This window comes from Physcomitrium patens, chromosome 1 (genome assembly GCF_059467195.1).
Source record: "Physcomitrium patens ecotype Gransden chromosome 1, ASM5946719v1, whole genome shotgun sequence".
In the NCBI taxonomy this organism is placed as follows: Eukaryota; Viridiplantae; Streptophyta; class Bryopsida; order Funariales; family Funariaceae; genus Physcomitrium; species Physcomitrium patens.
The window spans coordinates 23,924,797-23,938,491 of record NC_143410.1 but is presented as its reverse complement, the minus strand read 5'-3'; the positions used below and the strand labels follow the sequence as shown (position 1 = coordinate 23,938,491).

The following is a 13,695-nucleotide window of genomic DNA, read 5'->3' as shown; positions in this document are numbered from 1 at the left end:
ACAGAAGATATTCAGAAAATGAAAATGGATGTAGATGGATGAAAAAAGACGGGGCCAAAACTCGGGGTGGGGAACTCCGGATGAGAGTGGTGCTCGGGACGGGAGGGATTCACATGGAAGGTGGCGAAATGCGGGAGGGGCAGGATTCTAGGTGGGTCTCACGTGACGGGATTGGGTCGGGCAGCGAAGTTTTTATAGAATTAGGGGGCTTTATTTGGCGGAGAATTCACGCCCCGCTGGGCTCAACTCCCTTGCGTTCTAACGATGCCTTTCCTGTCCGTTGCGCAATCCAGCATGGCGGCCTCCACGGCCTTGCTCGGGCCAGCAGCTCGGGCCATCATCGTCGTCAAGGCGCCCCCACCTTCCTTGCCCTCCTCATTCTCGCCCTCCTCCTCGTCGTCGTCGTCCCTCAGCCGGCTCTTTTTCCCCCTCTACTCGGGTTTCGCACCTCGCCGATCGGTTGATAGCAGCTTGCGGGGCGCACGCGCGTTCGGGGTGTCGGTGAAGTCGACCGCTATGGGGCGCGAGGTTGACACCGAGGTGGAGGCCATGGATCCTCTGCAGAGGCGTCTCATGTTCGACGATGAGTGAGTGAACGAGTTGCGCTTCGTCTTCGTTGTCTTTGAGGCAGCAACGTTTTCTTTTCTTGCTTTTGTGGGTCGGTTGGGCGTGTTATCAATGGGGGCGGTAGTTGGGTTGGGTGGTTGGTTTGAGGGATCGGTGGCGAAGTACGACGAAAGGGGATGAATCGTGTGAAGTAAATGGCGTTTTCTTAGCGATTGCGCCTTTCGGAGTGTGGGGTTTTTCGACGCTCTTTCATTGGGGTTTCTGATTGGGGTCGACATGGGATGGTTGTTCTGTGCAGGTGTATACTGGTGGATGAGAACGACAATGTTGTTGGCCATGACTCCAAGTACAACTGTGAGTTCGCGCTCTCATTTGATATCGTTATATTGATATCTGTTGTAGCATTTCTTCCGTCTGTTCGTTTGGACTTTTTTTACGGCTGTTTTGTTCTCTTTGTTTCTCTCCTGTAAGATTGTTCGTTTTCATAAAATGTATAACATGTCTAGGTGGTAAAACGTTACATGAGACGGGAATAGGCATCGGACACAGTTTACCTGATAACTCATGTTGATGTGTTGCTTTGATGTATCCAGGTCATTTAATGGAAAAGATAGAGAAGGAGAACTTGCTGCACCGTGCGTTCAGTGTCTTTCTTTTCAATTCCAAGCATGAGCTCCTGTTGCAGGTATTGAGCTCGCTAAAGCATTTGTACACCCTTTTCCGTTCGTGCCAAGCATCCACCATATTCGAATCCTTGAAAATGAGGATTTTGTAGTTTCGAGGCATTATGTTGGAGCGTCGAGGCCTGGATCTTGCGTTTTCTAACGTATAGTCGGTGTATGAAGTCGCAGATTAATATCATTTTCGGGATCGCGGCCTTCATTAAATACTCCACCGTGTATGGTTAGAGATTGGATTAGTGAGTGACTTGCAGGGATGTCTCCTTTAGACCCATGGACAAAATCTTATTTATGTTGATATTATATTTCAGAAACGTTCGGCTACGAAAGTGACCTTTCCACTTGTGTGGACCAACACTTGTTGCAGCCATCCACTGTACCGTGAGTCTGAACTTATTGAGGATAAATACCTTGGTTAGCATTCTCACCATTACTCAAAATTGTACCACCATATTGCTGTAAAGTGCGTATAATGTAGGTTGTACTGCTAGACTTCACACACATTATCGTTAGTACACTTTTAAGCATGAACACGTACTGTCTTAATAGATCCATCTTGCAAGTAAAATTCGCGTCATTATGAGCTTAGCTTGTATAATGATCAACTTCACATTAACGTTGCTTATTCTTGCAGGTGTCAGAAATGCCGCACAGAGGAAGCTATATGACGAGCTCGGCATCGTAGCTGAAGATGTACCAGTAGATGACTTCACCGCTCTAGGCCGAATTCACTACAAAGCTGCATCAGATGGCAAGTGGGGCGAGCATGAAGGTATGTGTCATACTTCAGTGTCTTGACAGGTTCTTAAGCCGTCTCATGAAATCACTATCTCTCTTTGCTACGCTGTGATGACTTATGTCGACCATCTTATTTTCGACCTCAAACCATGATATGTTCCTCATATGCATCATCAAGACTTTTTTTTCCTTCCTTTTTTCTTGAACTTTGTGTTCCTGAATGTTGTTGTTTGAAAGATGGAGTGATGATTGTTCATGTCTGATCTGATCTGATCTGATCTGGCCTAACTTCCGAAAAACAATTTACATGGTTTTCCAGTGGACTACCTGCTCTTTTTGGTTCGTGACGTGAAGGTTGAGCCCAACCCTGAGGAGGTTGCAGATGTTCAGTACGTGAACCGGGAGCAGCTTAAGGAGTTAGTGAGAAAGGCCGATGCTGGAGAAGATGGCGTGAATCTATCACCTTGGTTTCGGCTCGTGGTCAACAACTATCTCTCTGACTGGTGGAAAAGGGTCGATGAGGGCACTTTGCCTGAGGGCGCCGACATGAGCACTGTGCGCAAATTGTGAAGGCCGTGTGCAATGAACGAAGTGGGTTTATGACCTCGCGATAGATCCGCTTCGAAATGATAATATGGTTGCTTTGTTTCTCATCGTTAGGGTTTAGGGTCGCATCATTATACATCCCCGTGTCTCAGTACACTTACTACCTATCATTGCTAAATATCCCACATTAGCGCGTCATAGCCTTCAACCGACCCATAACATGTCAACTCTTTTGGGCTTTGTTTGGTTAAGTCTTGTGTTTTCACCGTGTGTGGTGGATCATTGGGTGAGTGAGTTACGAGGGCCTAATCCTGCTCGCACAACCCAAAGCGTGACTCCTCAACATGCACAGGTTGAGGATTTCGCATCAAGTATGGGGATTGTGGTCAAAAGTGATTTCATAGATCCTAATAAAGTGCCACCTGTGGAAGGATATCTTGTTGGTGGACTGGCATTTTGTTTTGTTCTGTTGTTTGTTTACTTTCCTCCTGGCTGTTTTTTTTCATTTTTGCTGTTTCTTTGATGCTTATGTAAGCTTGACTATGATTAAACACAGTTTTAAATGTTAAGAAATGGTGTTACCTGTGGTTATTTCAGCGACGTATTTTGCTATCTTATCCATCTGTTTTGGTTGTTGATCCTTGGAATTCTTTGATGACACGGGATCCAACGCCGAATTAGGTCCTTGTTCTCTGTTCGCCTGAATTGGTTCCATGACTTGCAGTGTTCATGTCAGGAGTTGGATTACTACTCATCAGTATTTGCATACCATTCCTGCAGCAAATACCAGGGGAATCAACACACCTGATCCCAATTCTACTTCCAATTCTGTTTTTGGTTTCCTAATCGATGGACTGTGCACACCTTGCAGCAAACCACCATTCACGGGCAAAATTCCATCTCCTTGGACATCATCCCAACCTCGTACAACTCCCAGAGAAGGGCAAGAATGATACAAAGTTGTACAAAGACGCGACTTCATTCTCAGGAATGGTGTCAATCCTGTTTCCTTTCTTACAATTGCCAGATCTTAACAATTGTTGTGTGTCGGTGGAAGGCTTTTAAGATAGGTCCACAACAATCATCTTTCTCACTCTCACGACAGTATCCAGTTATCCAGCCAGATCTGCACCTTCTAGCAGACATCTTTGACGCCAATATTTTATGCTGAATTCAGTTTCACGTTTTCTCCAACTTTTTTGTCCACTTGCGACCCCGAAACTAAATGCATGCGATGGTTGTTAATTTTGCTGTCATGGTTGGTGCATAGAAAATCTATTCTCATGTTGGTGAAAGACATCAATGGGCTGCAACCACCCGAAAGGGTCACAGAAACTGGAGAAATTTATGCACTTTTGCTCAACCATTTGCACTCAAACTTGTTAGAGAGCGAGTCGTTCTCAGACCTAATATTCGGCAATAGAGTGAGAGGAAGTTGTCATATAATTGCAGGATAGTCATTATAAAAAATTCAGGAGGATAATAAAAATAAAAGAGTATGTCTGAGTTTCACCACATTCTTTGATGAATAATTTATTACAGTATATACAGAAACCCCAAGTTATAGGGAAAAAAAAACATAAAGTAAAAAGTATATATATTTTAAATTATTTATAGGTTGCATTGAATGTTATTATACAACTCACCTCAAACTTAGTGGTGAATACTGAAAATAGATTTTACTAAAGAATATCCAGATCAAATGGATAATGTAAAAACTCAAGTTTAAAAGATCTGACCTATGTATTGTTATTCATGTAGACTTTGCAATGATTTTTCTATAGTTTGTACAGAAATCATATTTATATGATAAACTGTATGTATGTAGCCATAGAGAAAAAAAAAAAAAAAAAAAAGTATTACAAAGAATTTTTCAGTTGGTACATTCAATAAGATTGGTTGATGATTCACAAAGTGAAACTAACAAAGATTAATCAAATTTGTATATTGATTACAAGTGTATAAACTATTTTACAAAATAAAACATGTTGCATTTTGTATATGAATACCTTGCATCCAATTGTAAACTCAAGGCAAATAAACATTTAAAGTTCTTATTAATAATATTTTTTTAAAATAAAAAATAAAAAATACTTATTATATTCATAATAATATAGTTATTATATTTCTAATCTTTGTAATTGTTAAATCTCCAAGTAAATATATAGTGTCATATTTTAAAAAATAATATAATATTTGTGTTAACTATAGTCTAAATAAATTTCAAATTTAAAAAATCAATAACAACATTATTGTACATAAAATAAGATACTTTTCAATATGTAATATGTTTCTAATAGAGCTTATTTTGTAGAGATGTTGAGGGGGATTATTTTATCTCTCTTTCCTTATTTAAAATATTTACAAACAACAAGAACAACGTTTTGAGTTCTTTGGTCATTTTTTAATTTGCAAATGGCATAAAGAAGACATACATGAGTTGTAGCAATAAAGAAAATGCGTGTCACATTAATGCAATGTTGTCTATAGGATTGTCAATATAATTGTAGCTTAAACATGTTTCTAAACATGTTCTTTGGTTGTTTAAAAAATTAATTTTTGCCAATGTTATGGTTGTGATGCTTAAGACTTAAGATTAAATGAAATATTATATATTTATAGGGAAATGTTAAAATGACTCATATGTTTACTAAATCAACTCATCCTTTTATGGAGAACAAGGAGGGTTGAGATGAAGAAGGTTGGGAACAAAGGGAACAAGGGTTGAGAACAATGGAGTGGAAATGAGAGCCATGATTGTAATGATGGTTTCCAGAGATGATCCATTTTTCAAACAATGGTTACAACAAGGTGGATCAATTTAATAAATGGCTGGGTCATTTTAACATTTATCTGTTTATATTTTAAAACAAAAGATTATAACTAAAAATAGTGGTTCAAGCCAAACATCTCATTATGTTTCTTAGTAGAATACATATTAAACTTAAGTTTTGATTAAACATACATTAAGAAGTATACAAAATTGTTGTATCACTGCAGTATTGATAATTGAAATAGTTCTAAAGACTACATGTAGTTTTTCAAGATCACACATACAAATCAATCATCTGTGAAAGAAAATTGAATCATACTAAGTCGTGCAAAAATGTAGAAAATTCATCTTAAGTGATAAGCAAATACATTGAATCATTTTTCACAATCTACATCTTCCATTTACATTTTTTCAACACAGTTTCTTATTTTAAACTCAGTATAATTAAGTTGGATTTTTGTATCCAACCGTGAAGTTTGAAGTACCACTTTAGTGAAAATATAACACTAGTTGTGAACAAAGGCAGAATCATTCTTAATTTATTGTGTCCTTACTTATGTCCTTAACCAAGACCCTGAGCACTGTCAATAGCATTTAAAGAACTACAATTATTATGTGAATGGAATGAAAAAGTATTTTTCAATGACTATGAACCCAATTGCACTTCAAAGAAAGTTTTCAATGTAAGATTTCTGTTCAAAAAATTCATGCAATGTTACATCAAAAGTTTTTGAGTATTTAAACAATGCAATGTATCTTTATTAAGCTAATCATATTGCTTGTTTATTTCATCAAATTTCACATTTTGTCTTCCTCAATGACAAAACATGGGACCTTGTTAATTAATGAGTGAAACAACCCAAATATATCTATTGAGAAAAAATAATAAAAAAAATAATAAATAAATAAATTACATGTAATGTTACAATATCCACATATTTACATACACCTCGGCAACTTCATGGGCAATGACCCACATTAATTAAATGGAAAGTCGTGAACTCAGTGAGTGGGTGGTGTTCATTTGTAAAATTGACATGTGGGTTTGGATATTAAAAGGTGTTGTAAACACTGGACTTGTGACAACGCTCCACATGCACACCAGACCAGAGGAAAGACAAGATATCCCACGAGTATTATTATGCTTACAATGAGGCCCTGGTATAACCCCCCTCCCCCCCCCCTTTTTTTTTGTTTATAATTTTGTAGAATTTAGAGCCTCCTTGGAAACTAAATTAAAAGACAAAATTAAAATAAAAAACAAGTACGAGGCTGAGTTTCGTTCCTGTGCCCAGCCCCAACAAATATACATGTAATGGCAAAGAACGTGCCACGTCGACTTGCCCAACTCAACCCACTCCAGAATCAACCACCTGGCACGGATGATTTCCAGATCCCTCCAAAGGTTAGATGGATGAATGCATAAACGGGTAGATGAAGACTTTGTCGACCTGGCAATTCGATAGACGCGGGATCCGATGTGTCCCGGCGGGAGCGCGATCAGATAAAAGCGGATAAAGCAGGAGAACCCAGCTGGCGACGTAACTGTTTGAAATGTTTTCATCCGTTCAGATCAATGGGCTACAGGACCAAATCTTCGTCGTGTGAACCTGGGCTGTGCTTGTGCGCTGACCCGATTCCAGAACTTTCCATCGACATCCTGGACAATGAACGAATGAATATCCAGGATGGCGCTTGAATCGCGGTGCTCGTCAAGTTCGTTGAATCTGCAAGAAGTAGAGATTTTCTCCGTAAAACTCCACACGTCGAGTGGTTTTTTTCCCCTTTCTTTTTGGGTTTGCTGTTTTTTTTTTTTTTTTTTTTTTTTTTTTTGCTTTTCCTTGTGCGAGAAAAAAGAAAGTGGAGCAATTGGTGTTTAGTTATCTGGACATGGATTTGTAGACCACTGCCCTGCGTCGTTGTTGGTCAGCGCGTGTTTGGTGGTGTACTGCCCGCCTTATGCTGCATCTGAATGGTGGAGAAAGCAAAGCAAAGTGATCAGTGAGCAAGCAAGCACGTATTGCCTCCGTCCTGTCCTTTACGACACCATGACAACTTCATGTGTGAGAGTGAGTGAGAGAGTGAGTGATGTGTGAGTGAGTGAGAGAGTGAGAGAGAGTGAGTGAGTGATCGGCAGGCGTCGAAGGGTAGGGCAGTGAAGCCGGAGCTAAGGTGACGAAGAAAGAAGAAACCCTACGGTGCTGGCATTTTGCGTTTTTGTGGCATTACTTATTGTTGTGGTGCAAGCCGGTGTTGCACATTTACGTCGGGGCTTAGCTCAATGCTTGAGAGCTTGTGGCGTCGTCTCCGTGAAATTAGCATCTCAACTAACAACATGATTAAGGACTCGGAGACAAGGGGGAAGCGTTTAGAGGCCCTTTATTCGGCGATGCACCCTATCCTGCCCCTTCGTTGTCGCCGGACCTTGAGCCTCCCCCAGGACTGAGTTCATCCAATCGAAGCCACTATCCATTGGCCCCTGATTCTGCTCTTCAATTTGCTGCGATAGGCTCCCAGCACACTAGCACGTTCCTCCTCCTTAAGAGGGGCCTGTTTCAGTTGACGCGGGCGCGTTTGCGAGTCGTGGATTCGTGGACATTGCCCCGGCCATCTGGTTGGCTGGCGCTGCCGGCTCAGTCGCGGGGGTGCGCTGTTGTTGATTTGACAGTTTTCGTTACATCATTCGAAGTTTCGCGAAGAATCTGTCAGATTCTTGCGATTTGGAGGAGTTGGTGTCTATTCAATGTGTTCATCGATGCTCTTTGAGTAGAGTGAATAGGGGATGTAGAGGTATTTTACAGTTTGGCGGGGCTTTCTTCGACTGAGTCGCGAAGGTATGCTACGCCAGGAGCCGGGTGTGTTTCGCGTGTCATCGGGAAGCGATGCGTGATGATAAACACGTGCTTAAGATTGTGGTTTTATAAGTTCGTCTGCCGCGTTGCATTGGATATAGGGCCCGGTAGCGGCAGGTGTGAGTTGGGAGGTGGTCGCCATGGGGATCGGGCCATTCAAAGCGGGCCAATACATCGAGCAGTTGTCAATTGCCTGACACCTTTTAGGTTTGAAGTGGACAGAAATTGTAGCTTTTGAATTTAGAGGCACTTACAGGTGGCAGCGTTTTGCGTGACAAGCATGAGGGAATGCTTGTTGTTTCGCAGCGATATGATTTTGCAATTGCTTTAGATCGGGGGATTGACTTTTTTTTGTCTTCTTGTGGGTGGAAAGTGTAGCACCGGAGTTTGTGAGGCAATTTTTGCAGTTTTACATGTTCTACGTTCCGGAGAGTCCTAGTGCAGTGATTTCTTCCGGTTGAAGCGTACACATAGTTAGACGCTCATCTTCAATTGAATACCAGTAGATGAAACTGTGGTTCATGGTTTCTAAGCTGCACGCTTCAGTTCCTTGGGTGGAGATCGGTTCAAGCGCAAACTTGAGAGAAGTGTGTTGACCATGTGAACATCGTTTGAAGGAAATTTTTGAGGTGCAAGACATTTGAAGGATTCTGAACGCGACTTTTTTGAAGGTTCATTTTGGCCGTGATTTTTTCGCAAGGCACGCTGAAAAGCTGGTCACCCGGAAGAAGACTCTGGCATGTGACAACTCCTGTTACTTGTTGATGATACAAGCTCCAAGCTCCCTGAATTTCAGCATGTGTACCTCCGAAAGTTATGGGAGGGTCCTGTAGATTCGAGATATCACGCAGAAATTTCACTCTGAAGCGAGTTTTTTGGTCATCTCGCAAGCACGGAGATGGAGTTTTGGCCCTAGAGATCCTAAGAGGAAAGAATGGCTTGCTCTGCATAGCTGGTAGGCGTGGAGATTTTGTTGTCTGTTAAGAGGATACAATTGATTTTGGCGACGTACCGAGTTCCTTCAGCTGCTGATAACCTACTGTTGCCAAATCCAAGTGTGGTTTAAGTATTTAGGATGGGAATGATGCGGCGCGTCTTTTTTGACTTCATTTACGTCATTGAAGTATTTGTGAGCACCATCGTTCATGCCACCTACGGCCTTAACTTATTCTTAACGGTAGTATGGGTAGACCTCATGTCTGGTTTCATGAGCAGCCCTCAGCAATCCGCTCGAGTATCGCCTGTCATTGAAACTGGTGCAACTGAAACTGACGATCGGGAAGTATCCAATTGTGTCATGTTGAGTAGCAAATCCGACGACCACAGCCTTGGCTATGCTGGAGCTTTTATGGAAGGACACGAGACAGCTCCAATTGTCCTTGTGCATGGTATATTCGGTTTCGGCTCACAGGTGAGCTAAATCTGTGATTATGACATCTTTTGTCGGTATGGCTGGTTCGTATGGCCCTGCACCGAAGCTTTTGAGAATGTCTAATTTGGGATCATGATGCTCATTTGAGTTCTCTGTTTTTCAGACCGTCAAGGGCGATTCCCAGCGACTAGCGCGAATTGCTCTGAAAATTGAAGTTTGTGTAGTGCATGGTGGTTAGCTGATGCAGTCAGTTTGATGAAAACAAAAAATCCGACATAATACAACCTGTTAGTTTTTGTGCAAGTTCCATGATACGTCTAATTTTGTGTCCTTCTGAGCAGAAAATGGGCCACTTGTCATACTGGGGTGGTGCAGAGAAGCAAGATGATCGAATTCTTGCGCCCGATTTGGGTGCTCTGAGCAGCATTCACGACAGGTGCTCATTCACACTCCTCAGTTTTCCCCTACGACCAGTCGAATTTTGAGTTTTTTTAGTTTTAATAGTGGCTGCTGAACGTTCATGAATGTCATTGGAGGGTTTGAGATATTGTTTCAGGAAATCCGGATTGATCTGTTGGTTCAGTCCATGGAATGATTGAAATAAACAGTCTGGAGGTTTGAACTACTAGTATTTCAGTGCTAGATCGGAATTTTACTGTGGATTTGTTGTTTAGGGCGTGTGAGCTCTTCTACTATCTTAAAGGCGGCACTGTAGACTATGGAGCCGAGCGCAGCCAGAAATATGGTCATTCTCGATTTGGTCATACGTATCACCAAGGTGAAATATCTCTTTCATTGGCTTTTTACTTATCTGACATTCCTGCAAAATCATGCTGGGTGACTTTAGAAGCATGTGGACCTTACTCAGTTGTGGTCGATACTTCAGGTCACTATCCTGAGTGGGACAGCAAACATCCTGTACATTTAGTTGGACATTCTACTGGCGCACAAGTAATCCGGCTTCTGCAAAACATGTTAGCGGATAAGGTAAGCTGCCAAGTCTGCTCTTCAGCGTAATTGATAATACTCCAACATAAATGCTGTACTCCAGTATGTCTTGTAAATTCTTTTGCCCACGTGAAGGGCTACGTGAGTGTTAAGACTGAGTTAGGGTGATTTCTGCTTCAAGTTTTGAAATGGAACCTTAAGCATTTGTATTTGAGGGAGTTATTTTTTTTGATTTATGGGATTTGTTTTTCAGTGTTTTCCAGGACACGATTCTACATCAGCAGACTGGGTGCTCAGTGTCACTTCCCTCTCAGGTGCTCTGAATGGCACAACACGCGTCTATTATGACGGTATACGGTAAGTTTTTGTCAACGACTTAGATGATGACGTCATTTGGCGCATCTAGGGGGATTTCTTGATCCTTGCTTAGTTTCGATTCTGAAATGTTGAAAAATTCGAGATTGTGCCATTTCTTTTGTAATGTTCCTGACTGTCTTGTCGAATGTAGGGCTGAAGATGGGAAGTCGATGAAGAGCTTCAGCCTATTGCAAGTTCTGCGAGTGGGTGTGCTACTTTATGAATGGCTCGACATTCCATTTTTGAAACGATACTATGATTTTGGATTTGATCACTACAACCTGCAATGGCACAAAGCAGGAATCACGGGCCTATTAGATACACTTTTCAATAGAAGTGGACCCTTCGTACATGATAACTGGGTGCTTCCAGATTTGAGTATTCAGTCTTCAGTGGAGTTGAATAAGAAACTTAGAACCTTTGATAAGACCTTCTACTTCAGGTGTGTTAAATGAAAGAATTACTTTGATTCTGAATCTTGCAGGATATTGTTTTGAAAAAGTTTCAATTGTTTCTGGTATTTAGAGCAAATAGTTTTAGTCATTGTACACTCTTGGGAGTCGTACAAGTTGGACTCATATTGTGTACAGCTTTTAGCTGGATAGGTAATATTCTTAATAATTTAATAAGTTGATCTTCTAAATTACTACTAGTTGCGAGCTGACGAGTATATTCTGGTGCATGATGCACACACAGCTATGCAACGAAAGGAACAAAGAGGTGGTTTTCGCTGTGGACGCTGCCGGGAAGCATCTTCTCTACACATCCGCTACTCTTCATCCGGTCTCTGCAGATTTGTCTATGGCGTCATCCTGAAGACCTTCCTCTTCCCTATGAAGGTTACAGGTGAGATGCTTGGTCTGGTATTTTATGAGTCTATGAAGCAGTCACAGGTTCTGCTGGTTTTGTACAAAGGTGGTGTGGTGAATCTAAGAAACTAAGACTATACTCTTTTTTTTAAATACCATACCGTTTGACGTAACGATAACAGTCTTTTTTTATTAGAAAGGTTTTTTGTTTTTATGAAGATTGTATTTTGTAGATACTGTAACTTATGATGTCAATCTACCTGAAGTCCGAATTTTTTGCAAGAGACTTGGGCTGTATGGCATTCTTGCGTTGATATGTACTGAGTATTTGTTTGTTTGTTTGTTATTTTTGAAATTCCGGCTTCAGAGATGAGGATTGGCAAGATAATGACGGCGCATTGAACACCATATCACAATTGTATCCTTGCTTGCCTTGTGTGCATTCGAATTGCGAGTTAGGAGCTGATCTGAATGATTTAAAGGACGGAAGAGTTCTTCAACCTGGAATATGGTGAGAACATCTTCAAACTTGTTCGTCTTCGAAGATTCTTAGTCTATTTTGAGGATTGAGCTTTTTTTGGCTCACAGTTGCAATCTCTCTGTGTCATATATCTTGAAGATCTGACCTGGAGCTCTTTCACTGCAGGTATTACTCAACTTTAGTCGCGGATCACATCTACTTTATCATCAATCGTGAAAGAGCTGGTGTTCATTTTGATGTACTATATGACAACATATTTCAACGGTGTAGAAAGCAAATTAAGCCCTCATTAATATCTTCTTGAGTTACATTTATTTTTCATCACCAGACATGCGCAGTGGAAGGTCGTGAACGCAAATGTAGTATGCATTGAAGATGTTCCTCGTGTAGGTAAAGTACAGTCCTGTCATGCTATTCATATATTGATTTACCCTCGCTTTGGGATTTCTTGCGCCACTTACTTTGTTTAGGTTGATTAGCACACGATAAGGCATTCATATTTAATTCACTTGATGGAACTTCTATTATCATTTGCATAGTAGAAGCGTCATCGTTTCTTTCTTTTCATTAGAAATTTAATTCACGGCAAGCTTGCAGCCATTGTTGCAGAGCGTGAACTTTTCACAGATTGATGACCTTCTGTAGAAGGCAAGAGTACGCTTCAAAATCCCCATGTCTCAAGTGATAACTTCTTTGACAGGTCATTTTGCTCTTCACATGTGATGTCACACAGTTGAGCAAGAATGATATCCTGCTTTTCTTGCTAGTGTGACTTTATTCCATAATTTAGGTTGAAATCAAGTGTCGGTGGACAATTGTTGGATTTTGCGGTATTGCTAGTCTTTTAGATTTTCGGCAACATCATGATGATTTCGAGCACATCCTTTAGGATGATGTGCACTATATCATATGAACTGGAAATTGAGTGTAACGATATATTTGAATCATTTGTTTGCATACTGGGAATCAATTTAAGACATGCCCTTACTGTACAGGGGCCGTGAAATGCACGTAGTGTAGGTTCTCTGCAATAATCACAGATCTCTGTCTTGGGTTTTTTTCTGGGGAGATACGGGGGTTTATTCTTTGCTATTAAAATGGTGAATTACATCCTAACACAGTAATTATTGTGTAGGTAAGAGGAGTTATTTGAGTCTTTGGTTTGAATTGTGACATGAGATTATAATTGTAACAATGGAAGGAGCTTTTATTGGACCCCTGTTCCTACCTCCTCTTCATAAAAGACAAATTGAAAAGATTTTTCTAGTTATTATATTTTGTTAAATTTACATTATGTGGTTTTTGTTTGCTTTTTGACTCTCAATCATGTCAATTCTTCATATTAAATTAGATGAACCAGATAGTAATTTGTTATTTTTATTATTAACTAATTGATATATTGAAATATTTATTTGCTTTTAAGTTTCAAATTGTCAACAAATGAGCATCAATTAGTGTGAACCAAAGATATTTTTGCTTTTGTCTGATAAAGTTTGCATTAAGTTCTTTGCCAAACTTTCCCAATTTTTTTTAATTAGATGTAAAAGAGTTCATAGTCTTTAAACTAATATT

At 40.5% G+C, this 13,695-nt stretch overlaps 2 protein-coding genes across 4 annotated transcripts; both read left to right on the top strand.

The window, feature by feature from the left end:
- The first annotated feature begins 391 nt into the window (after positions 1–391).
- On the top strand, positions 392–2,964 carry LOC112284088 (isopentenyl-diphosphate Delta-isomerase I, chloroplastic). The gene is made up of 6 exons (XM_024523618.3): positions 392–587; positions 866–921; positions 1,161–1,252; positions 1,559–1,661; positions 1,882–2,019; positions 2,305–2,964. The coding sequence occupies exons 1-6, from the start codon at positions 517–519 to the stop codon at positions 2,553–2,555; spliced, it is 711 nt and encodes a 236-aa protein (XP_024379386.2). The 5' UTR covers positions 392–516; the 3' UTR covers positions 2,556–2,964.
- Positions 2,965–7,096: 4,132 nt separating this feature from the next.
- Positions 7,097–13,080, top strand: LOC112284644 (uncharacterized). 3 transcript variants are annotated; one of them, XR_016505399.1, is made up of 10 exons: positions 7,306–9,567; positions 9,870–9,964; positions 10,203–10,306; positions 10,415–10,515; positions 10,730–10,833; positions 10,985–11,275; positions 11,530–11,679; positions 12,010–12,153; positions 12,289–12,513; positions 12,721–13,080. XR_016505399.1 is itself a non-coding variant. In XM_024524646.3 (9 exons), exons 1-9 carry the CDS (start codon positions 9,232–9,234, stop codon positions 12,425–12,427), a joined length of 1,464 nt encoding a protein of 487 aa, XP_024380414.1. In that variant the 5' UTR covers positions 7,097–9,231; the 3' UTR covers positions 12,428–13,080. The 3 variants fall into 3 exon arrangements, 1 of the variants encoding a protein (XP_024380414.1); XR_016505397.1 differs by having other exon boundaries at positions 7,388–9,567; positions 12,733–12,792; XM_024524646.3 differs by having other exon boundaries at positions 7,097–9,567; positions 12,289–13,080.
- The last annotated feature ends 615 nt before the right edge of the window (positions 13,081–13,695 follow it).

Coding starts and splice junctions, on each gene's coding strand:
- LOC112284088 (XM_024523618.3), top strand. CDS start 517: ATGGGGCGCGAGGTTGACACCGAGGTGGAGGCCATGGATCCTCTGCAG. Junction 922..1,160: donor CCATGACTCCAAGTACAACT/GTGAGTTCGCGC, acceptor TGATGTATCCAG/GTCATTTAATGGAAAAGATA. Junction 1,662..1,881: donor TATTGAGGATAAATACCTTG/GTTAGCATTCTC, acceptor TTATTCTTGCAG/GTGTCAGAAATGCCGCACAG.
- LOC112284644 (XM_024524646.3), top strand. CDS start 9,232: ATGGGAATGATGCGGCGCGTCTTTTTTGACTTCATTTACGTCATTGAA. Junction 10,834..10,984: donor GTCTATTATGACGGTATACG/GTAAGTTTTTGT, acceptor TGTCGAATGTAG/GGCTGAAGATGGGAAGTCGA. Junction 11,276..11,529: donor GATAAGACCTTCTACTTCAG/GTGTGTTAAATG, acceptor ATGCACACACAG/CTATGCAACGAAAGGAACAA.